Source organism: Haplochromis burtoni, unplaced genomic scaffold (assembly GCF_018398535.1).
Source record: "Haplochromis burtoni strain Fernald_Lab_line unplaced genomic scaffold, NCSU_Asbu1 Contig_15, whole genome shotgun sequence".
Taxonomy (NCBI): domain Eukaryota; kingdom Metazoa; phylum Chordata; class Actinopteri; order Cichliformes; family Cichlidae; genus Haplochromis; species Haplochromis burtoni.
In genome coordinates, this window is record NW_024582376.1 from 1,225,471 (window position 1) to 1,250,415 (window position 24,945).

At 38.7% G+C, this 24,945-nt stretch overlaps 2 protein-coding genes across 2 annotated transcripts; both read left to right on the top strand.

The window, feature by feature from the left end:
* The first annotated feature begins 75 nt into the window (after positions 1 to 75).
* ttc12 (tetratricopeptide repeat domain 12) lies at positions 76 to 17,264 on the top strand. Its single transcript, XM_005915827.2, has 21 exons — positions 76 to 263; positions 548 to 705; positions 958 to 979; positions 1,899 to 1,976; positions 2,230 to 2,351; positions 2,586 to 2,645; positions 2,983 to 3,054; positions 3,398 to 3,458; positions 4,975 to 5,163; positions 8,015 to 8,084; positions 8,922 to 9,010; positions 9,408 to 9,576; positions 10,079 to 10,174; positions 11,120 to 11,183; positions 11,268 to 11,402; positions 11,574 to 11,666; positions 11,907 to 11,975; positions 13,557 to 13,658; positions 14,041 to 14,140; positions 14,361 to 14,589; positions 16,657 to 17,264. Exons 1-21 carry the CDS (start codon positions 212 to 214, stop codon positions 16,724 to 16,726), a joined length of 2,100 nt encoding a protein of 699 aa, XP_005915889.1. The 5' UTR covers positions 76 to 211; the 3' UTR covers positions 16,727 to 17,264.
* Positions 17,265 to 17,404: 140 nt separating this feature from the next.
* Positions 17,405 to 24,771, top strand: LOC121814036. The gene is made up of 4 exons (XM_042218036.1): positions 17,405 to 17,750; positions 18,899 to 22,650; positions 22,939 to 23,167; positions 24,260 to 24,771. The coding sequence occupies exons 1-4, from the start codon at positions 17,705 to 17,707 to the stop codon at positions 24,769 to 24,771; spliced, it is 4,539 nt and encodes a 1,512-aa protein (XP_042073970.1). The 5' UTR covers positions 17,405 to 17,704.
* Positions 24,772 to 24,945: the final 174 nt, after the last annotated feature.

The following is a 24,945-nucleotide window of genomic DNA, read 5'->3' on the forward strand; positions in this document are numbered from 1 at the left end:
ATTTACTTTCGCTGTTTGTTCCGGCTTCTTCTTGGCATTCTTATGACATAGCTTACTTGTGTAGTTTACGGGCGGGCCTGAAGGCATCACGTTGCTATGGTAACTCAACGCTGAAACCTGAGGGAGAAGTACATTCAGCGTCTAGCTGAGATAAAACGGAGCCACGTGTCTTAGAATCCAGCAAAAGCTGTCTAAAACGGACAAACACGCAATGGAGAAACTTGAAGACATCGAAAGTTTTCTGAAGAATGTTGATGAAATAAGTGAGTAATGGTAGAAGTATAGTTTACTAACGATATTAGCTAACACAAAGTTATTCTCTTGTACCCATTTTGCTAAGTTAATTAGCTGTAAACGCTAGAAAACTATTGTGTTCAATAAATATTGAGCTCAAAACGCAAATGTAGTGTATACTTCTGTGCTACTGGGAACTTTGTTGGTTTGAAGGTGTAGATTGTTGAGCTATTTCTTTACTTTTAGCCCTATTTCAAATGCCAAAGTAAAGCCTCTTGGAAAAGATCTCTCTATTTCTTTGAATTCTTTTCAGGTCAGCTTGTGGAGGACCTAAGGTCTTGTGATGCTGAAGCCCAACAAAAAGCAATGGAAAAAGCTGATTGCTACATCACTTCCTTGGCAGAGCCCTGCAGAACCAAAATCAACAAGATGACAGTCAACACAAACCCACTGCCACTCCCTCCTTCCATAGTAAATACATGCATGCAGTCAACAGCATGTGTCTTAGTCTACAACTCCTTGTATCTTTATCTGTCTCTCATCCACTCTCTGACCCTCAGGCAGGAACACTACAGACACTACAAACAGCTTCTTGTTGTGTTATCCACCTTGTTCTCTCTTGTTCTTTAAGAAAAAGAACACGGTGTACATTAAGCAGTGAGTAGGTTTTGACCTCTTTGCTACTGTTATTGTTTTTTAAATTGTTTTTTTCTTCTTTTACAGACTCCTCAGACTGAAACTCCAGGTGAGCCACAATGAAAATAAATGTCTCTGTGGTTGTCAGTTGCAGTGATTGAAAGCACACTGATACTGTGCCCAATAATGAAATATTTCAACCAAAGAAGCAAGAACTAGTATCCATTTTTCAAAGATAAATTAATAAAGAACATAAGTGATTTATTCCTCCCATGAACTACCATGCATTAGAGGATATGAATGACTCGAAATCAGTGATGTTCTTTCAGTTGATTTGTCTAGAGGCCCTTTAGTCAAGGAGCCTTGTTAACTGTTTAGCTCACCAAGGACTTGCATTACATCATCAGTTTTACTGCTTAAACATATGCAAATAGGAGTAATCTCTAGGCTAGTGTACAGTATTTTTATATACTGAGAAGCGCTGTGATGACATCCCACTGAACCCAGCACCCTGAATGTGATATTCCATTTAAAACAGCTTTTCAGCCGGCACTTCTTTTCAAGTCGCCCGGGGGTAAAACTCATTAACAGTTAAGCTTCAAATGTGTAAAAAAACTCACACCTCTGTGTGTGAATCTTCTAATATTGAAATTAACACACCATACACTGAATTCATGATGAGTAAGAAAAATAATCTTGTGCTCCGGGCTGAGAAAGCAAAACAGATTTTAAATTTCTCTGGCTCTTATTTATAGAGAATATCTAGCTTTGTGTGAACCCTCTTTGCATTATAAACACACACTCTGCACACTGTCTGGATCTGTGTAGTTACTAATAAAGACTTTCTAAAACGACTGCAGTTTAAAAATAACAGAGCTTCTCAGACAGCGTTGGTTTGATTTTGTTTATTTAAATGGTGTGCAAACTCTCTTCATACTGTGCTCATTAAAAATGGCATTTTTTTGGACTATTTCCTCCTTTGTAGTACTCATGCTTAAGATTATTTTTTAAATTTCTGTTTTGATCAGAGAATTTCATGAAGATTATGGAGATGGATGCAGAAGAAAGGAGAGTTCGGAAAGCTGCAAATGTGAAAAAGGCTATCGGTTTGTGAAACTTAGCTACCAAACCCTCAGAGGTCTAATTCGAACTCCAAGCAATCAAAATATATGTATTTTTATTGTTTGTGTGTCTTTGCAGTTTGCATTTCTCCAAAATACAGGATTAGGGTTATCACCTGTGATGAATCAGACTTCAGAGGGTTCACCTGTTGTAGATGAGCATTTCTCTATAGTCATTGCTCTGCTGAGCTGACAGTGTTTCCTTTTTAAATGTAACTGCTTGTATCCATCCCTGCAGCGTTCAAGGACAAAGGGAATGAAGCTTATGCTCAAGAAGACTATGAAACTGCTGTAAAGTATTACAGCGATGGTTTGGCTGAAATCAAAGATATGCAGCCGCTGTACACAAACAGAGCTCAAGTAAATATCTTCAATCTATGCTTTACAATGAAAACACAGACTTCCCTTTTTTCTCAAGGGGAAACAGAGCAGAGATGCTTTTGTGTGTTTATGTGGACACAGAGTGCATTAGGCATCTGTGAAACAGAACTTTAGAGATTTTAAATTTAGAATCTTTGTTACCATCTGCAGTGAAATTGTAAAATCATTATGTTCCCTTTCAAAATGTCCTGTCTAATGTTTACATCTGTGTAGGCCTATATTAAACTGGGAAAGTACAATGAGGCCGTCAGTGACTGTGAATGGGCCCTAAAGGTAAGGTCTGCCGCATGTGTTATACTGAAGTCTAGTGAGCTCACCAGCAGTTTAGAAATATTCTCTAAAGAAACTGGGATGTTTGAAAAACTGGTTTAATTTGGTAATATCCTCAGAATAATGTTTTCTTTATGCTTCTCCAGAATGTCAAAGACACAATTTTTGGGTGGGAGATGTGCTCTGTAAACTGTTCATGCAATTTTCTCCAGTGCAGTGTGTCTGAAAGTCAGGTTGAATATTTATTTCTTACTGTGCAAGTGTGCTGGAGTCATTAAACGACCATTATGTAGATGAAGAGGTTTATTAAGTAATCCCATGATTATTTCATTTCTGCCAGTGTAATGAGAGGTGCATAAAGGCTTATCTACACATGGGTAAAGCATATCTGGGATTGAAGAAATATAACGAGGTGAGTAAGAATACCTCTCATTACAGTTGTACGCCTGAAGTAGAAAGATAATAAGAATTCTCAAGAAATTATAAATATGTTTCTGATTAAGATAATGTGGACTCACAGTAATAATCTGTAAATCTAATTTCAAATTATTTCAATTTATTTATTCCAAAATAGGATTATATCTAACACAGATAACCAGTAAAGCAAGATTTATTGTATGAATCACATTAAAGTGCACCGTAGCTTTTTGCAAACTGTATACCAGCTCTGCTGAGTCTAGAATCTTCTGGAGTCTTTAGTACATGATTGAAACACATTATATAGAAAGTGATGCAGAACATTTTTCCTTTTTTAGGCAAGAGGCTGTTTTGAAAAGATAGAAGAAATTCAACCTGGGAAGGAAAAAATTGTGAAAGGTAAAGAACTATTTCCCATGGACTACGCTAGGAAAAGGTCCATTAATGAAAATCACCATCTTTGGTCATGTATCATCCAGAACTGTTTTAAGATGGGTACAGCACACATTTACGTTTTTCTTTGAAAAACATCCACAATATTTTGTTTTTTTTTATACTTTGCTTAATTATTCTGTGAAAAGAGTCATATGTTTTCCTAACAATATAAAGCCATCATACTCCTCAAAAACATGACAGTTAGAGGAAGAATGCATCCGTTCATTTTCTTCCACTTGTCAGGGTAGCACCCTGTGGCAGCTGGGAGTCTATCTCGGTCTATCACAGGGCTAACACATAGAGACAGACAACCATTCACACTCACATTCACACCTATGGCCAATTTAGAATCACCAGTTAACCTACTGTAACATGCATGCCTTTGGTCTGTGGGAGGAAGCCAGATTACCTGGAGAGAATTCACACAGAGGGAGAGAACATGCCAACTCTACACAGAAAGGCATCAGCTGGATTGTGGATTTGAATTCAGGACCTTCCTGCTGTGAGGTGACAGTACTTAAAACGGCCCCGCTGTGCCATCCTTGATTAAAAATAAAATAAAAAATACATTTAAGTGATGAAATATCCATCCACACGAAATATTAATCAGGTAATTAAAGGGTTAAGCAGTATTTTTTAGCATACAGGACTCTTTGTTCTCAGTCTGATGGTAAGATGGCAAAATGCTTACCAGGCCAAAAGAGTAGAGTTGTATGTAAAAGAATAGAAAGGGTTTAAAAACTTGTGATTTGAACTGTATGAGTCAGTATGAGTCCTTTCTCGGGGCCCAACTTTTACACACGTTATTGGAAGTCCCTGCCCCTAACGCATATGGTATGTGCACAATGACTGAGGCAGGAAGAGCAGCAGTGAGACATCCTCATGTCTTATCCTGTCAGTGACAAAAGATTAGACACTGGTTGGTTAGATCAGAAATAGTTTGAAAAGGAGGAGCTTGAGTGGAGGTGGGTTGCAGTGTGACTTCCTGAGGCAAATTGACTTTAGGCTAACTAAAGCAACTTAAGTAGTGGGACCTGTACCAGATTTGATGATCAGATTCATATAATGATACCAGCTGAGACCTAAGCTGATGTGACCTGGGATTATGTGGCCTGACCTGGTTTATCTGAACTAGCACTGTGCTGTATTTTGTTTTATTCCCAGATAGAACCTAACCTTCCTGCACTTTGTTACTTTAATGCATATGATGCATCAAGTTCAGTGTTTTTCACTGATTTTGCTATTTTCTTATTTGGGCTATTAGGTCATATGTGATGTACCAATACATTTCTTATACATTGGCAAGTGACCTCTTTCTATTTGAGTGAATATTAATAGCAGGTGGTGGGTGTGGTAGTCATGCCAGGTTGACAGATGCACCACAGGAGACTCTTCTCAGATAGGGGCAGCTGCACTTACTGCTATGGAATAACTTACTTTCTCTTCTTGCTTCTCCATTCTCTTTTGTTCTCCTTTGCAGAATACCTGACCCAGGTTGATTTGGGAAAGGAGAAAGAGACTCAGGAGATAAAGGCAAGGGAAGAGTTTGACAAGGGGAAGAGGAAGGCCACAACAGTGGTGGAGCTGTTGGAGAAGCTGTCAAAACCCGGTCAGATTGCCCTCTACTACTGCGGAGGATTGGAGATTTTGTCACAAGCACTTACTGACTGTGAGTGTTCAAACAATTGTGTTTCTCCTTTAATCACTGTTTTCAGTTTTTTCTTGGTAGACTGCGTCTCCGGTGCACCTATTTGTTGGTTTTATGACAAACAAACAAACAAACAAACAAACAAACAACAAAAAAAAAAAACGGATTTCAGGCTAGATTGGATAAGAAGACTTGAAACAGAAAAAGAGATTACAATAATATGCTCTAAAAGCTTGTGCTAATTACAAAAATGCTTTTTTAAGTTTTGCAGGATTGCTTCATGGTAGGTTAAATGCTTACCATCCATGAAGTCCTGCACCATTAGTCTTTGGTACCAGTGACAGTGGAGCAAGTGTGTAAATGGTGGCTGATGTCCATTAAGTATCAGCTTCGCAGACGTTAATGTAAAATGAAAGACGTGCCAGACATTGTTCCTTAGTTTATTTAATAATGATCAGTGCATTAATATCAATCCAGATTCCATGTTGGCCAAGGGCATGTGTCCAAATGCATTTTCACTTTTATTTTAAATCAAATATTTTCTTAAATGATTGAATTTCCAGCTATGTTTTGTGTTTTCTACCAGAGACATGTCTAATCAAGATATTGGTTAATTAAAAAAAGAATTCATTAATTTTAAGTACTGTATATTCCTTTTTCATCCTGCTTGTAGAGTGATGCAGTTTTGTTCTTGAATCTATAAATAAACAATGAATTGCTTCATTAAAAACACCGTTACAGTATGTTTAAAAATTAAGTATTTTTTTCGACATGCCTCGTAACGTTCTGTACTTTTAGATGTTGATGGTATAGAGATCAGAGGTTTGCTTTCTTTGAAAAACTACATCTACCTCAGTTGCTGCTGTGTTTGTGTTATTTGTGTTTATTTATTTTGTCAGGATGCTGGCTCAGTTAAAATCGAAGAGAATTAATCATAGCAGTGCTGAAATCCTCTATATATAGTCACGAAAAAGAAAGTTTTCAGGACCTCTGTGCAGTCCTGTAACTTGCAAGAAGCTTGATAGCTACATCCGAGAGCATTACTAGCATGTTAAATGTTAAATTTCATGACAGTAAAATTCGAAAAATTTTACTGTCTGGAAGGGTTACCACGAGAAAACCTCATCTCAATCAACGAAAGCAACATGCAAGCTATTGAATTATTGTTTTTTCACAGGACTGCCCAGTCTGCAGAGTCTTGTGAAAACGTTATTTTTCTTATAACTCTACATATAAAGCAACAGTACTTTTGTTAGAAACTGAAAAATGTTCCTGTTTATTGTCCCTCAACAGTGAAATGATATATCCACCTTTACATGTGAAACTGTTATTCAATAAATAATTTTCAGGCTTTTGTGCAGTGCCACTTCTGTGAAAATCTTTCATTTCTTCTTCACTGGTTCTTTTCAGAATTTCCTTATATAAAAATCCTGGAATTGCCACTCTGAAACTTTCTTTAGCATCTAGTACAGACAGAAGTTTTTTTTTTCCTTTTTGTTTTACTGTGCCTGGTGGAGCAGCTTTAGTGCAATATTTAACAAAGCATCCATGATAGAACTTGTCCATTTACTAAGCTCAGCAGCATTATTTCACTCTGTCCTGTCGGTCACTACTGAATGTTGGAACTTCTCCATTGACACACTAGATTTGTGACAGCCTGGCCCCGGGCACTCTCCATGGACATGGGCCTCAAAATGGCATGTTTATATACATTTCAGTGCAAGAAGTGAGCTGTTGAAAAGAAACATATCTAATTCCTTTTGCTTGGTGGTAGCACAGAGCTTGTTTCTCAAGGTTTTAGATAGGCAGGAACACACTCTTATGGGCCTGATTTCTTCTTGGGTGAAGTAGGGAATTGGGCGGCCAACCACTATTTCACCCCATGTTCCTGTTTGACAATGATACACTCAGGCTGAAAAATAACCGATATGTTTACCAAGTCCTCTGCAGTCTGAAAAGGGGCCACTGTGGACAGGGAGTAATTGAACTTCACTGGGTGATTCACCCTTCCTATTTGAGCTGGTGATATTTTTGTGAATGTTTTTGACCTGCCAAATAACTTTGAAAGTCCATGCTACTAATGTAACTCTTTTTAGTTATTGCCACAAGGCAAAAATGGCAGTTTTTTTTATTCAATAGCAGCACTGTAACAGTATAACTCGCCAAGGTCAGTGGCTCCATCTGAAGTTTGTTTTTTTGTCTACTTATACTTTAAACATGTGGCAATGACGTGGTAATGAACTGCATCGAGTGTTCTGCTACCTGCATTGTAAATTTTCAGGTATTTTGACTGCAGGGGCAAGGCTGATGAAACTAATAATGTTTAAAGTTCACCACTCAGCAAACCATAAGAAGGTAAAGCACATCAAAATGAAATGGTAACTCTCTCTACTTCTTCTTCTTTCTTTTTTTGTTAACTTGTATGACTGTTTGTAACATAGGATGTTATGTTGCCCTGGGTATTGTCTGCCAAATGGCAAACATCTCTTATCAAATTTCACTTTTTTCTTCATTAGAAGAATAAAAGTGTCATGTCAAATGATATAATGCCTGTCTTACAGTGCCATTCAACAGAAAAGGGCAAAACTTACATAACTTACGACTGAAAGGATCTCAGCAGGGCTGACATTACAAGCTTTTCCCCCTAAAAGTACTCCTTCACTGCTCTGCTTTACTTCGTCTTCTTTGGTATTAGATAATAAACTGTTTCTTACTTTGCCTTAGTCTCTTAACATGTTTTATGTATTTTTCATTCCTGCCCTTGACTGTAAATCAGCCAGTGAAAAAGGTGCGTCTGCAAAATCTCTAAGCTGCCTGATGATGTTCCACTGCTTTTCGTCTTCTTACACCATATATTGTTCTCTTCAAACAGGTACAGGGCAGACCCTTTTCAGGCTGAACAATGGCTTTAGTATCATCACCAGCAATGTCACGGTGAGAAGGTAAGGAGACCAGAGGGAGAGGTAGCAGTCAGCCCTCAGTGGAGCTTTGACAGATGGACTTAGAGGCAGGGGCATACAGAGACAATGATGGCATAAACTCGAGAGATCATTCACCGCCCCCTCTCCCTCCTCAGCTGTTTCTATGAAAGCCCAGAGAAGAAAAGATGATCACACTAGAGATTGAGATGAGTGCTGAAATAAGCAATGGCCCCTGTTCTGTCCCAGAAAGAGGGTGTGTTTTTGTACAAGATACAAATTATGACTCCCTCGTTTCAGATCAGTAAGGTTATTATTAACTTGTCACATGCTTTCAATGTAGTCCATTGTTAGCAATATCCTTTTTCAAGCTGGGACACAGTGTCCAGGAAGCAGAGGGTGCAAAGAAACTGCAGTCTGAGCTTGATGGAAATACTCAGTAAGGCTGCTGGTGTGAGCCAGATAAATCACCTAACACCTATGTGAGCCACGAAGCAGGAAAAGCCAGTGCCATTGTGGCCTGTCCTAATCACAAATTGAAGGGGCACTCTGAGTTTGGGTGCTCTTGGTCATTTCTGAGAGTTAAAGATAAGCAGGAAAAAAGGTCTAGAGTGCTTCAAAGTTACATTTTATGCTAAATATAGTATTTTTATTTCAAGGTGTCTTTCAAGCTCTTCACTTTTACATATATAGCTGAATCTAAAAAATGAATGAATATTTTTTTTGTGAGTGCCTTTTAAAAAAAATAAACACTGTTCTGCAGTAGGGTTGTTTCATATAAAATTATCCGCTATGTTGTCTTTGGCAACTGGGTTTTATGTTTACTGACATACTCACATTGCTTGTATAATTTCTCTGCAGTTGCCTGTTGGAGAAAACAAATGATCCAGAGAGTCGTGAGCTGTGTGTGTCTGTTTTTAAAATATGGAGGAGAGTTTGTTGTGGAAATGGTATGTTGACAACTGAGGTACACTTCAGTGTCTGTCCATGTATCATTTTACTGTCACCGATTTAGAAGGAAAATAAGAAAACAATACTGTTGACCTCTAAATTGGTATTGTGGTCTTTATGCACATCTTGTCAGTATTTTGTTGAACATGTTTTTTGTGCTTAATCGCCCAAACTACAGATGGGTGACACATGGAATGTCTAGCATTTTGTGCAAGCCTTGATCATTTTTACACACTGTGTATCTGTAATATAAATACCTTCATTATCAACATAGGATTAATAATACAATGCTAAATTCATTAAAACTAGGTTGTTGTTTACTGGGAACTGACAATGGGACCACTGTGTCTAGTGTATCTGTCTCTTTATTCTTCTTTGTTTTTCCACTGCTTTCAGATGAAAACCAGAAGCTGTTGATGACATGTCCGGTCGCCACACAGTCCATTGTTCATTTGGCTTCATCGGAGCATGATGAAGTGGCAAAAGAATGTCTGGCACTGCTGTCGGTGTACTCAGAGATACCACGTGGCAGACATTTGGCCATTGAGAGCCTTGATTTGAACATGTAAGATATTACTTTATGTTGTCGGGAGATTCCACTAGCGATGACTCAGTTGGAGTGAAGATTCAGTTATTGTCCACCATAGTCAATCGCTTTGCAGGGACAGGGAATTATATATTATATAGACAGAAACAGTAATGCTCTTTTACCTCCTCCCTGCAGTGGAGGGACTTTAGTCTAGCCTCGGGTAATATGTTTGTTATTGTCACTCCAGGTGCGACATCATTTTAATGATATTTCAAGAACTTTTGTTCTGTCATTGCTCTGTTAACTCTGAGCAGCCCAAACAATTTGTTTTGCTACCCGTATACCTGCGGCTGAGCAGATTTTCAGAAAATGTAAAAAGAGCGATTTTTATTGTCAAAGTATTTCTGGCATTATTATCCCAGTTGTTGGTCTCAGGCTAAATGCCATCATTATGTGGGAACAAAATATTAATTTCCTTTAGTAATATCTTCTCCCTCTCTCTTTGTTTATCTGCCTTTGCTCTTATCTGAATGTAAAGGTTAGTGAGGAACCTCATGGTGTGCGTCTCAAAGCCAAAGAAGCAGCAGGAGAACACAGCGGTCAACATTCTGCAGAACTTTGCAACAGAAAGCCGGTATGATTCATTACTAACCCAACAAAATACTCAAGTCATGATCACTTCACGCAGTCTTTACAAACTAATAAAACAGAAACAAGGCCTACAGGACACTTCTGTTTGCCTAGCACAGATCTACCTGTATCAGCAGAAGTCTAGAGAGAAATAATAATGTGTTATCCAAGCCTTAATTACTACACTCATTAAAGCCAAGGCTGCTCTGCTTCTGATCGACTTCAACTTAAAGATGCTATTTTAGTGTAGTATACATATAAGCAGTATAGATATCATACAGCATTCTTAACCTTTAGTATTGAATTAAAGGGAAAATGACTGTGCAGTGCAGATACAAAGCTCACAGCAAATCCATCCGACTTTTACTGCCTTTGATGTGGATGAGTGACAGTCTTCAGAGACATGACAGTCAGTGCTGTTTGACCACTAAATTGAATTGTCCTGTATCTCTTGTATGACTTGGACATTTTGTGCATTTGGGGAGTATTTACAATTGGTGAGGCTCTAGGGTTCGAAGATAAGTCACTGGACTCAACTGTTCAGCTTGGAAAGAGGTCCCCTCCTTTGAGGTTATACACAGTTTTCGTTTCTCGAAGTTCTTGATTTGCTTTCTTCTGTCATGCATGGCTGTGTATAACTTAACCTGACATCATTCTCTCACCTTTGACTTTATTCCCATTGTAAAAACAGCACACAGGATATTGTCAATTTGCTACTTCAGTGTGACAGTAGAAGACCTTCTGTCATTTTCCATATTTATACTCAGACAAATCCTGTTTTGCATTTGTAGCAGACATGTTTTTAATGTGTGTGTATAAGATAATATGTATATAGTATATATATATATATGAAGTAGTTAACCTAATATTATATGTTGAGTGACCTATATTTATATATATATATATATATATAATTATTATTATTATTATTATTTTTTTTCTCTTGCAGGTTTTGTATTCAGTTGAGAGATGTTTTGACAGACTCAGTCATTCTGCCAGTTACAACAATACTGGTAATATATGCAATTACTGGTTCATTTTATATGCAATTTGTGTGCATGTGGAAAAAGTACTCAAGTGTTTCCTGTATTTTTCAGAAAAATGTCAACACGTCCAATCAACATATACTTCCGTCACTGATATCAGGTCTCGGCTGTCTGGCTAGAGATGACGTCATTCGTCACAAGCTTGCTCATAATCCTGATTGTTGGAAGGCCTTTCTGGTTGCTGTTGTTAGTAATGGTTACACATTTGTCTCTTTCTTTAGAAAAGTGCAAATTGCTATTCATTGTGTTGACGTCATATGCCAAAGAAATTAAATGTCTTCTATAGTGTTGTCACAATGAGACAGAAAAGATGTCTGCTTATTATTTAGTGGAGGGTTTTATTCTCTCTCCACACAGAGGACATGCATTGCATCTGAATACAGAGAGATCCTCTACCCTTTACTTGGCTTGATTATGAACCTTTCAACCGTCACCTCCCCTGTCGTCCAGGTAAGTTCTCAGGTTCGCTGACTTTTTTCCTGACAACTTGAGGAACAACATTCTTACTACAAAATTCATTAATAGTAATAAAATAAAATTGATAGATTAGACTATATATATATAAAAAAAAAGAATAAAAGCCAATGGGAAAGGAAGCAGAAAGAGCAATTATTTGTTGTGACACCTATTTAAAGGTGAATTGAATGTGAAAATTGGATTATCTACTTTTCCATCTGTGGCTGTTTGAAGGAGCTTTCTGTTTCACTCTGCGACTCCTGTGTGGATCTCCTGAGGCATAACGACGAGGGAATCATAACTGTGAGTAAAGCTTATGCTCCAGCACTCTGAAGACTTTAACCTTAACAAAGAATATAGATTGATCAGGCATAACATTATGACCATGGACGTGTGAAGTGTACAGCACTCATTATTTCTTCATCATGGCTCCTTTTAGTGAGTGGGATATTGAGTGGGATATATCAGCTATTATTGTCAAGGTTGATGTTTTAGAAGCTGGAAAAATGGGTAAGCGTAAGGATTTGAGTGAGTTTGACAAAAGCCAAGTTGTGGCTTGACGACTGTATCACAGCATCTCTAAAAATATCGTTCAAAAGGTCTAACTAAGGATCAGTGACAGAGTCAAGCATGGCTAAGGCTCAATAATGCATGTGGGAGCAAAGGCTAGCCCATATGGTTCAGCTCAACAGACAAGCTACTGTTACTGAACAAGTTAATGCTGGTTCTGATAGAAAGGTGTCAGAATACACAGTGCATCACATTTTGTTGCAGCAGACCAGTCAGGGACCCATGCTGACTCATGCCCATCGCCAAAGCTCTGACATTGGGCTTGTGAGCATCAGAACGGGACCTCGGAGCAGTGGAAGAAGGTGACCTGGTCTGATGCATCATGTTTTTTCTTTTACATCACGTGGTAGATGGCTGGGTGCACTTACCTTGGGAACACCCAGCACCAGGATGCACTATGGGAAAAAAGCAAGCACTGTGATACTTTGGACAATATTCTGCTGGGAGACCTTGGGTCCAGCCATCCATGCGGGTGTTATGTTGTCATGCACCACCTTTATTATTACTATTATTGTGTTGCTATTTTGTATATTTACTTATGATTAGCTTTGCTGAGAGGATCTGTAATGAGCATGTATGTTCCAATTATACATTGGAAACGACAGTTAACATTTGCTTTAAAGCATGAGAAAGTTGTCTTTATGGTAAAATATTAAGTAAAAATTTCTTCAAAACACCCTTCAAAGTTTTTAAAGATGCATTATTCACATTATTGCCAGTAGAATAGAATAGAATTAGAATTCAACTTTATCGTCATTGCACATGCACAGGTACAGGGCAACGAAATGCAGTTTGCATCCATCCAGAAGTGCTTTAGTGATATAGATATATTACAACATATATTAGCAATAATATAGATATAGTAGTGGCTTTAGACCAAGCTGACTGCAGCCTGAAACCCAGTCTGGTCCTAATTTGTTGTTAAGAATAACCTTCTTTGTGTCGGCAAACAAAGAGAAAAGAAGGAACAATTTTTTTCATCACTTTTGTTCTATTTTGTCTACTGCACACCCACATATTGTGTAGTTTGTATCTTCAAAATATTAAACTGTGCTTTCAAAATCCTGGATAATACAGTGCAATTTAGACATTTTAACCTGCAATGAGTTTCCAGTTTGTAATAGCCTTATTTTTTATTATTTTCTGAAAACACCCTTTTTCCTCAAATGTTTTTTTTCTGCTAGTTTTCCTTGCCCCATAGCAGTTTTTTGATAATCTGCTATCCAAATTCTCTGCTTTGTTTTTCAAGCCTCTACTTTTTTCAGTCTTGTATTATTTCATTTTCTAATGCCAGAATTCTTCATTGTTCTCCAGAGAGCCACAGGTGTGCTAAGCACTGTCCTACCCCAGTCCTCACAAGCCGTTCAGCATGTTATCCAAAGGGAAATGGTCAAAACCATGTGCAGGCTCCTGAAGGTGGTAACTGTGAACACTAATCTACTGCTCAAATGTCACCATAGTTATCTGCTTCTTCTTGTTGAAAGTGTCATTGTATAACACATATTCATTTCATAGTAGCGCATGCAACTACTTGGCCTGAATTCGTTGCTTATTTGTGAGCTTGGTTATTTGTCTTGTTCATTCATGTTTTGTATCATGTATCATCAAAGCAACACAAAATGCAACAAAGCCAGAGACCCAAATTTTCTCTATATATACATATTTGCCGTAATTCCACTAAAAGACAGTTTTTCTTCATATTTCACGTGACCTCTGACTTTCACCATATATTTAATGTTTATCCACATTCTTTCTGCTGGTTTTAATGTCATTGTTATTTTTGTGCTTGCCTACCCAGGGAGCCGGGCAGACTGCCACTAAGTATGCCATTAAGACTTTGACAGTGTGCACTGCTGCCAGTCACTTGGCACGGGAGAAGCTGGTGAACTCTGATAAAAGTGAGGAATGATTGACGTGTTGGTTTTAACAAGCTCCTTCATTAGTCCATGAATAAAATTTGAGTGCTGACCTAATATTCAAATAAAGTGTGTGCATGTGTGTGTTGATTCACATATGAGGACAGTAAATACTACCACTGATTTTTTTTAAAATTCTTTAGGTGTTTTTAAATATATTTAATATACATCCTAATTGCCTTTCATTTACTATTTCACACAGAATTGTCTATAATACGTCGTTTGCTGAGCTCCAGCTGTGACAAGATGGTCTCAGGAAATGCAGCCCTGTGCTTGGCCCACTGCCTTGATTTGGAGGGAGTTGCCAGTGACCTGCTGGGCACTGATATTGTGCTGTTGCTGCTGCAGCACGCTGCAGGAGATGCTAAGAGGACAGCTGTGCAGCAAAATGCAGCAATAGCTCTTGGGAAGTTGTGTCGATGTGAACCCAGGTACCCTCTCACCCTACTCGATAAAAAGCCACGTAAACAATAGAACCAAGTCACTCACCACGTATTGCTTTGAAGCTGATGCCATGTTGCTCCCGGTCATTACACGCTTCCTAGGTGGCATTTTAATATATTTACTAGCAGGTCTTATGTCAACCGGCCATATTCACTCTCATTGATAGTCACGTATATCAAAGTTTATTAGTAATAGTTTAGTCAATATAGTTTATAAATGACCTAACTTTTAACCCCGTTAAATTGGTTTTCATGGATGCCTGGATGTTAAGCGTAATTGTTACACCTGGTAGAGCAGTAACCCTGATCATTTTATTACAGATGAAAGGATTTAGACAGTTTTTAACTCTCAGTGATGCCGCACTGATCGTGTGACAGCGGCGTTTGGGCCCAGGCACGGCTAATGACGTCAGACTTAAAGACTGGATTAGGACTCGACTGTACGCTGTGTTCGTGTTTTCCTGCAAAACAATAAGTTCCATTGGAGCAGCCCTTCAACGCCTCTCTCTGTCTCTCGCTGGCAAAGTTGACCCAGACAACAAAGTAAAGCCAGTTTTCGGCTACGAGCCTGACACTGAACCCGATGCATTAGCCAGAGGTCCCTTTACTATGGTTCAGAGCTGCGGACCTGTTTTATATACCCGCGGAATAGTTTTCTACACGAGATCGCTGCAAAAAGTGCAGCCTTACCTAATGTCCACCCTACTGTTACTCATTTATATTAAGATTTAAAAATCTAGTTGGTATTGGTATGGTGAATAGCCTTCAGTAATAGTAATAAATCACACAGCAATAGTACATTCATGTAGTTGTAAAAAACATGATAATATATTAAGTAATCCAAAGTTTTCAGAGTAACATTGAGTAACGTAACAGAATACGTTACAAAATACATTTTGGGGCATGTATTCTGTAATCTGTAGTGAATACGTTTTAAGGGGAACCTTCCCAACACTGAGCATTGATAGTAGAGGTAAGAGATATAGCCTAAATATTATATCACAATATTTCAAGAAATTCATGAAAAGTATATTTTTGATGATACAGAAAAAAATAATGGCTCCGTTACTGATGCTTGCAGCTTGCAGGCAGTAGCATTTATTTCAGTGTAAGTAAATAAATCCTTCTTTTCCTGCTGTAATGATGAGGCACAGCCTAATTTGAAGTGCAAATCTACTGAAACAAGAACCCAGCAACAGCAACATTATAGTGTAATAGTAGTGTCACAGCATTATATCCAGCGGCACAGCAAAAGTTAAACGTAAGCAAAAAAGTAGCCTACGTAGTGTTTTCACTGAAAATTTCGGTAAAAATATAACATGGCTATTTAACACTTCAGTTTAAAAATAACTAAAATGACTTAACTTTATAACTTTTTGGAAGCCTGTGATAACACTGAAAATTATTTTCTACTTTGGATTTTTTTTTTTTTCATCTTTGAATGACCTTTAAACCAGCAGCTTAAAGCACTACTTTTGCAAAGAAGTCATAAAATTTAGCTATCAATTATTTAATGAGTTTAACGAGCTCTTTTTTGGAGTAGCATTATTTGAGGATTTTATAAATATTTGGGAAAAATTTATGTTTTTTTAACAGCCTGTAAAATAAATGAGAAGAAAGCCCTTCTAAGGATCTAGAACATGTTAAGTTAAATATTGTTTCTCTGACTCTCACTGAAGAGTGAAATTTGAGTATGAACATCCATCTACTCATAAATCCATGAGGATATAAATAAAAAGTGATCACGTTCTTAGCTAAGCAGTGATGTGCTGCTGTGGGCCATCATCCACTACAGAACCTCTGCGATTATGCAAGTACAACTGGAATAGTACACTTTATAATAGGAGTCGGCAGCGACAACGCGTCTCTTTATTCCTAGAAAGACTAAAATATTCCTCCAGGCTGAAGCACTTGCGTGTGACTGTGTTGAGGATGTGTTAGTCTTCAGTTCCTGAGCTCACACGAGTGTAGTTATAATTGAATGCCAACCAGCTGAATATATTACTGCTACTTTCTTTTGCAAAAAATCCCCCAAAACTTTTTCTTCTTTTCCAGACACATGAGCAAACTTCGAGAACTACACGGCCTTGAGATTCTGCACTCGTGTGTAAAGCTCATCTCATGAACCCCTGACCACACATTTTATAATATCCTTCCTTGACCCCAGTCTTGTTTTCTCCTGTATTCTGTGTTAGGCGTTGATACTTGCTTACCTTTGGGTAAAAGTGAAAGTAAATGAAAATGAAGACGTGCCAGTCCTGGTTGTTTATTAGTCTTCCTATTTATTAAATTTCATTTAAGATTATATTGATTTGCTATTACAGAAAACCAAGTCTGACTAGAGATTCATTAAATATTTGCTGTATTTCATTTGGATTTGAGTCTCCTCCGTTCTTCTTGTATTTAAACACTGAACAGTGTTTAAATACACTGTTCAGTGTATTAGAACAGTGTATTTAAACACTGAACAGCTACAATATTCCGTGCTTATTTTTCATGGAGGTATTTCATGTATGAATCACCACATAAGTGCACCCAGTTATACCTTGTTTATATGATTTGAATGCCATTATTTTATAACATCAAATATCTGCTTCTTGTACAGTTGAATAAGCTGTATTGTATTGTTGTATTTTCAAGGATTGATATTGACCAGACAAGGCAACATTAACATGGTGATGGTATTTCTATTGGGAAATTGATTAGAAAAGTGAAATATTAACATGTTTATACTTCTTGAGACCTTTAGATACAGTTTCTGGGTTTTTTTTTTTTTTTTTTACATTAACATGTAGCATTTTCAGTACAACTAATTGTATTGTTGCCCTATAGTCAGAGTTTCTGATACATATTGTTTAAAATTCCTTATTGAATTCGTTCATCTTCTAACCCATGACCATGTAGTTGTGACTGTAAAGAGGGAGGATTACTGTGAAATCGAATCCACGTATAAATGAACTTCAGAGGACAAAAGCTCCCTGCATGGGATGGCACCATCTGCTAGTAACTGCAAACAGCTGATACCTTCTGCTCAGGTGGATTAAACAGTAATAAGAGCATTTAATCAGCGGGACTGATAAATCGCAAACAAGACAGAACAGAAATGAAAATGCTTCACTGTTTTATACTAGGACTCTTTCTGCTTCCAGGTATGTACTCACAGCTGTGTTTATTTTCTCAGTAAAGTAACTTAACTTAATGGTGAGCCCTGTATACTGCAGAATAATCAATTAATTGGCCAATTTAATAAATTATTTCTATCTTAGAATATGTTTGTTTTTTGCAGTTTGCAGCTATATATAAACTGCATACAGTACACATATATGAGCTGTAAAGTTGTAATACTTAAAATACAATATACTGCTTAAAATGTAAAAAATATTAAAGCAATTTTAAAAAATACAGAAATGATTATTTATTTGTTCATCAGAAGAAAATACCAAAAATAAAAACAACAAAGAGTGGTCTGCAGAGTAGAGTAAAGATGCCGAAAATAATAAAATAAAGTAGCAGCTCTTTGAATAAATTAAAAGAATTTTCCTCACATATATATTTAATTGTGTGTCATGCCTGGTAGATGGATAGATACATAAATGATATTCTGACTCTTACATTTTAATTTTAAAGTAATTACCTAAATCAGAGGAATACATTCATAAGTTAAGGCGTATTACATTCATAAGACTACTTTGTTTAGCTTTATGATAATTTTTTAATATAATCAATATTAATTGATTTATCTTTCACATCCATTCTATGTGTGACCTGTATGTGTTATCCTGTATTTAAATATATGATGTTATGGTATAGGTTTTTTTTTTTTTTTTGCTGTTTCCTCAGTTTGCCGTAGAGTAATAACTCACAATATTAATGTGCAAAGATTAATTCAGTTTGTAAACTGGCTGATATCAGTGCTGCAATTATCAGTGTAAACATCAACCTCAGACATTTTGTATCTTATGCATACATGTACTATAGCAGCAAGGCTCTTTTTCTAACACTATTTTAAACTTCTCAAAATCACCAGCAAGGACAAGTTATATGAGGGCAAGACAACCTCTCCAATAACTAAAACAGTGATGCTGATTTAAAACGTTTTAACCTCACTCGGTCACTCGGTCTTATTTTGACTACCAGGTGTTTGTACTAATGTGATTTTAAGACTTCAATAGTACTAAACAGTAACACATTTATTTTATTTATTTATTCATTTTTGTGCTATTTTTCATGCTAGGTTTAAGAAACAGAGCCTCTAGGGAGGACATTTGAGTGACATGTTTTGCTTTTGTCTTTGTAGTCAGGGCAGAAAAAGAAGATTTCCAAGGTTACTTCACAGAGCAAACAAAAGGCACAACTGTCACAAAAGATCTGCTTCTGAAAAATCAAAACACAACTGGTCATGGCACAGAAGCAATACCTACAGAGAAGACGCATCAACATACCGCAATGGCATTGACTGCCAAGTTTCCAGAGGCGGTCTTGCTTGACACCAAACTGACAAAACCTTATAAGAAAAGTCTAATCACAAAGGCGTCAGCTTTAATTTCCCTACCAAGCTCAAAGCATTTTGTCTCCAGAAATGGGAATAGCTCTCTCATATTAAAGAGAGAGCCGTCGGCTATGAGGATTGACACTGAATCAGAAAAACTATTGATCTCTAATTATGAAAAGATCTCATCATCTTCTGCGCAATCTGCAATAGAATTAATGATGAATGACACCTCTGACCCAGAGGGCAATTTGACTGCAGATGCAGTGAAAGCCCCTCCTTGGTTTCACACTCTTCTTGATTACAGGAATCAAAGAAACACTAACTCTGTTAAGCTCACATCTGCTGATGGATCCCTGAGACCTCCAGTGCTATCTGCATCTCATTCTCGTGTAATTGATAACCTGGATGCAGCACGTAATGACAGCAGTGACAAACAGTCTCAAGGCAAGGACACCACAAACCCGAGAAGAGACCTGTATGGCTTGGGCATAGTGCAATCCATCTTTCAGAATGCTACAGCAGAAGATTCACCGAGAGGAAGCACAATAACAAACTTGTGTTTGACCTGCCTGAAAGATCAAAGGCCAAGCTCCACCGGGAAAGCTGCACTGTCAACTCATGGCTCCCCTGACAACAGTAAACTTACAGCCTCATTAACCAGTTTATATCAACAATCAGCTCGAGTGCAAGAAGAAATGTTAAACAGAGACGTCAGTCATGCAAACCTCACCAAGCATTCCAGTTTCAGCGAGGGAGGAAGTTTACCTTACGATCAGACTTTCCTTTCTTTTTCCTTCAGTAACACTCAGAGTCATACTCAAAGCGTTTTGAATGATTCCCCAAACATTTATTTTTCATCAGCTCCAGAAGCGGTTGCGTTTCACACACGACCTCTTGCTGAGGTGTCGTCAGAAACAAAAGAAGACACCAAGAAGCAATTGAGGCATACCTATCCTAGTGAAGCTTCTGTCAAAGAGAGACCCGTCTCAACATCTACAACATTTTCTCACTCATCAAAATCCTTTTATATTGCAAGGAAACCAGTAGAAAGTGGAGAAAAAGAGCTGTATGAAAAAAAAGTAAGCACTGGGGTCCCGCAGTCAGACCTGATATATTTCAGTAAGAATAACAAAACAGCTTCCCACAGTGTCTCAACAAACTTAAAAAGTTTCATTCAAAGACAGTCTTTGGACATCAGCAGTGGGCCGGTAAGCAATATGCCTGTTATTAGTTCAGCTCCCCACAGCAGTCACATAAGTGTTCTTACAGAGGCTAGTGATCACAGCACTGCATCTCATCCAGCAGTAAGAATGAGCTCGATTGAAGCTCACAGTGCAGCAACACCCTTCAGCGGGAGTAGGCCAACCGCTTTGCCAGTCAAAAATCCTGAGTCTCACTTTCAGACAGGAAGAGTGGATTCTTTGATCTCTCTTCTGAGACTCCAAACACCAGCTAAACCAAGCTTTCAGACCAAAGGACCCATACTGACATTATTACCAAAGGATTCTGCCATAAAGCTTGCATCTGCAACCACAAAGACACACTTGACAGATAAACAAGATCCTCTGACATTTAACGCTGTACACAGCATTGTTAAACATTCTTCTGTTGATCCCCCAGGGCCAATGAATAAACCAGTTATAAGAGAACCACAAACTACAACCACCGCAACAACAGAAGTTTTGCCCAGGAAGTTGTTTCTCTCAGAGTTGAGTCAGGACTTTGGTGATGACATGCCCGTGTTGACACTATCAACACTATCAAGCAAATCTCTTTCTGAGAAACTGACAATAAGTAAATTTTCAGGGACTCAGTCTAAACTCATCCAGGTAGGAACTTATGATGTAGCTGGAGGGAAGAATGTAGCATCAACTCGTCAGTCTTATTCAACATATAGTGGGGATTTAATCAGAGAGTCACTAAGAGATAATGATGCAAAATCAAGAGATGAAAATGAACAGGTGTTGTATGCAGTTGTAGAAAATGGGAACAAGACAGAAAACGATGAGGAGATGAACGCAATAATAAAGTTGCAGGAAGGAGAGAAAAACAGGAAAGACACAACTTTGAACTATCAAAGAGAAAAATTTAAAGAGAGCAGAGAAGAAGAACAAGAAAAAATAATCAATACCGGAGCTAAGACAAATCAAAATGTAGACAGGGAAGGGGAAGAAATGGCAGCGCAAACCGCCAACATGAGTAGGGAAAAAGGTGGAATGACCAATGGAGAGGAGGGTGTAACCTTGAGACAAAACCTGGATCAAAGCAAAGGGCAAATCAGTGATGAAGAAGGAGCTGAAAGAGACAGTGTGACTAAAATATATGAAGAGAATTTCCTAAAAGTTGCAGCTGAAAAGCAGAGTGAGTTTTTAAAAAGGGAAGAAGCAGAGGATAGAAGTGAGAAAACGCCAGAGGGGAAAGAAGACAATAAATGTGTTGGGGAAACTGGGAAAAAGGACATGACAAATGTTCCCTTTGGACCCCCTACTAATTCGAAAGAATTTAACAGAGATAAAGAACACGTTGTTGAGAACCTGTCTCCCTGCCCCAGTTTGATTAAACAGCTGGGAACCACTGAGAACAAGGGCATTCATCTGGGGGAAAATGCTACAGCAATTGTGGAAATCACAAATAAATCATTTACCTATAAAGTAACAAAAAATCACAGAACAACAAGTCAGAGCCCAAACCAATCGAAAACAACATCTCTTCCCAAAGAGCCATACACACAGATTAGATCTCATCTCTCTCCCCCCAAGGACGTTTTTCCAAAACATGAAGTTACGTCATCACTCGCTAAAGAAAGTGCCCGGAACGAAGTTGTTGAAGCTACATTTGGACATCACACTTTAAAGTTTGGGGACGTATTAAAGCCATCGGTTTCCCCAAACAGCAGTGCAGCTAAATTCACTCATCCTTTACTAAAGACTATCAGCAATATGTTGTCACTCACCACCCATCGATTGACAACCGCAGCTGGATTCCCGAGAGCTGAGCCCCACTTTACAGTAAATAGTTCTACTCCCAATATATCAATTATTTACGACATCCCAGATCAGACGCATAAATTTAGTGCTTCAGTTTCAAAGGCCAATTCAATTTTACATACCGCAAATGAGAGCGAGCAAGCAGAATACATTATAGCATCAGTGAATCCCGGTCCACACCAGAAGATGTATAATCACTCATCTACTAGGCCACCCACGGCCACAGCCTTGTCATCCGAGGCCCACATCTCCATAGGCCAGTTGCAGCCTCGCCAAGCGCAGCCTGTCCCTCAGATCAGCGAGTCCTCCTCCTCCCCCTCTTTTGACATGACTTCAGGCCAGCCATGCTCATTTAAACTGTCAGAGCAGACAGCCCATCCAGATGCTCTGCATACCTCTGTTGATGGTAACGAACAGAGATCTGTGCATACCCTAACGGCATCATCGAGTCCTAAAGCGGAAAACGATCAATTTCCCCATACCAACATGTCACCGCTGCTAAATCTCAGCCTGTTTGGAGGTGACATTTTACCTGGCACCTATAGGCTGACAGGTCTAACCGGATCAGCGGTTAGCCCTGTCTTACTAAACTTACTTAGGGCCAATTCCAACACTCAACATGCGAATGGTGAAAGTGACCGTCTCAAGTCTTTGTTAGGGACTGCTGATGAGACAAATCAAATCAAGGAGAACGATAATGCACGAACAATGGTGACCTTGAAAGTGAAACATTTAGAGCTGGTCACAGAGCAAATATCAGAGATGAGACTTGAAAAGAACAGTTTACCTTTTATTACACCAATGACCGGCAGCAATAAAGATAACATAGATGAACTTAACTCTTTGTCTATAATGCAGGCTGATAAACCAGCAATGAAAATGATTCATGAGAATGACCTGATCAGTGTAAATGGCGAAAATGAAGCAAACAGCACAGTGACAGTTCCCATCAAGTCTGTCATGCTTGCGGTTCATGCTGGGCCCAGGACTGAGCAGGCTATGGACGACAATTTTGTGTATGATTTTGGAACACCTGCCTTTAGCACACATGCCCCATCTGGCACCTCTCCAGATGTTGAGTCAGAAGGTTGGCCTGAAATGCCTAAAATCCAGCATGATGATGTGACTAAAATATCTGTTTCTGATGTGAAGCATCATGCAGAAAAAACACCCGGAAAGCAAAACAATTCAGTGAGCAACAGTGCTCTCCCTGCTGCACATATTACTTTTAGAAATGATATCATTATCCTCAGTAAATCCACACACCAGACTGACGACCAGCTAATTACTTCTTCCTTTCAAATGATAACAGCAGTAACTGATGATTCCGTGTCCCTGGCTCCAACTCCTACCATAGGTGGTGTTACTGTGTCCAAAGAAGATCACGAATCACTGCTGATGGCTAGTGAGAGTGTGCCAGTTGTGGAAAACTCATCTCGCGCTGCTGCTGAGCACATAGAGCACTCGAATCGTCATACTGAGTCTTTGTCATTGATAGGGCGTCCCATAACTCCTACTACTGGCAAACCCACCCCTGCTGTGAAAAGACAACACACAACAGAAACACACAGTGCCGAGCTGCCTGAGGATAAAATTTCTGTACGGACTATTGAACAGAGTCAGCATGCTGCTCCTGCTGTATTTGCAATAACACATAATATTAATGACCCAGAGAAGAACATCCAAAGAGACTTGCTGCAGACATCCCACAGAGCTGAAGGTTTGCATGGTCCAACATCTACCATGCATAGAAAAATGGAATATTCATTAATTAAAGACATCAAAACAGCTCTGACTACAAAGAGTGCTTTTGAAGCCAAACAATCTCTACTTGAGAAAATTTCTGCAGCATATACGCAGGACAAAACAGAGCAGCCTGACAGGCAGACCTCGCATGAAAAGACTTCAATAAGTCAATTGATATCTGGATTTATGGCAGATTCTGCACCAACTACAAGGATCTCGCCCACAGACATTATTAATAAAAGCAGCTGTAGGACTATCGGCTGTGCTCGGTCAACCAAGACGACTGAAACAACAACTGGACCAGGTGAAATTGATCATAGTCAGAAAATGTATAAAACACAGGGTGCAGTCACAGAAAGAGATCATTTCAGAGACGAGGACACTGCTGGCGCAAAACCAGAAAATGGCAATTGCAGCTCTGACTGTCTTGTAGCTGGAAAGGCTACACCGCAGGCCGCTGACCTTGAATATGCAACGCTTTCAGCATTCATCAGTATCGGTGAATCCGATCGCGGCGTTGATGAAACGATGTCAGAAAAGGCCAGGAGTGTGGCAGCTAAAGCTGTTCATTTGGAGAGGCACTGGACACCTGAGAGGCCCCACTTTGTAAGGAAAACAACACAAAGACGCTTTCACAGAGAGACCTCGAAGGCTCAGGAGGTTCCTGCTAAAGAGGTCACTTTATCTGAACCTGAAGCAGCTCTTCTGCAGACCAAAATAAAGGCTACTGAGCTGACGGTGCTCTCTGAAAAAAACACAAAAACACAATTAAACCGAGGAGCAGGCAATGTCGAGGTACTTGAAGCGCAAAATGCCACCAGGTTAGTGAGTGCCGCGGCTAAAGAAGAGTCTGGGCGCAGCCTGTTACTGCCAGAGTCTGAGTCAGAGCTGCCAAAGCTGAAGCGCAGGGGAAGGACCTCATCACATCTGTATCTCTCTGGGTAATGCTACTATTTATAATTAGTTAACACATACTGGAGATTTTGAATGATTGAAATATTGACTAGAAATGATCCCATGACTTTTACGTTTTTTTTCTTCCTAATTTGTGAAAAGAAGTCAGGAACCACAGTTGGCAAACAGACTAGGATGCCATTTTATTTATTTATTTCTGCAGTC

What these genes read in the sequence shown, in the direction of transcription:
- ttc12 (XM_005915827.2), top strand. Translation starts at nt 212, where the DNA reads ATGGAGAAACTTGAAGACATCGAAAGTTTTCTGAAGAATGTTGATGAA. An exon ending in TGCCACTCCCTCCTTCCATA is followed by an intron (nt 706 to 957) that starts GTAAATACATGC and finishes CTTCTTTTACAG; the next exon opens with ACTCCTCAGACTGAAACTCC. An exon ending in CCATGTGCAGGCTCCTGAAG is followed by an intron (nt 13,659 to 14,040) that starts GTGGTAACTGTG and finishes TTGCCTACCCAG; the next exon opens with GGAGCCGGGCAGACTGCCAC.
- LOC121814036 (XM_042218036.1), top strand. Translation starts at nt 17,705, where the DNA reads ATGAAAATGCTTCACTGTTTTATACTAGGACTCTTTCTGCTTCCAG. An exon ending in CAGGTCTAACCGGATCAGCG is followed by an intron (nt 22,651 to 22,938) that starts GTTAGCCCTGTC and finishes TCTATAATGCAG; the next exon opens with GCTGATAAACCAGCAATGAA. An exon ending in TCCAGATGTTGAGTCAGAAG is followed by an intron (nt 23,168 to 24,259) that starts GTTGGCCTGAAA and finishes ACTGTCTTGTAG; the next exon opens with CTGGAAAGGCTACACCGCAG.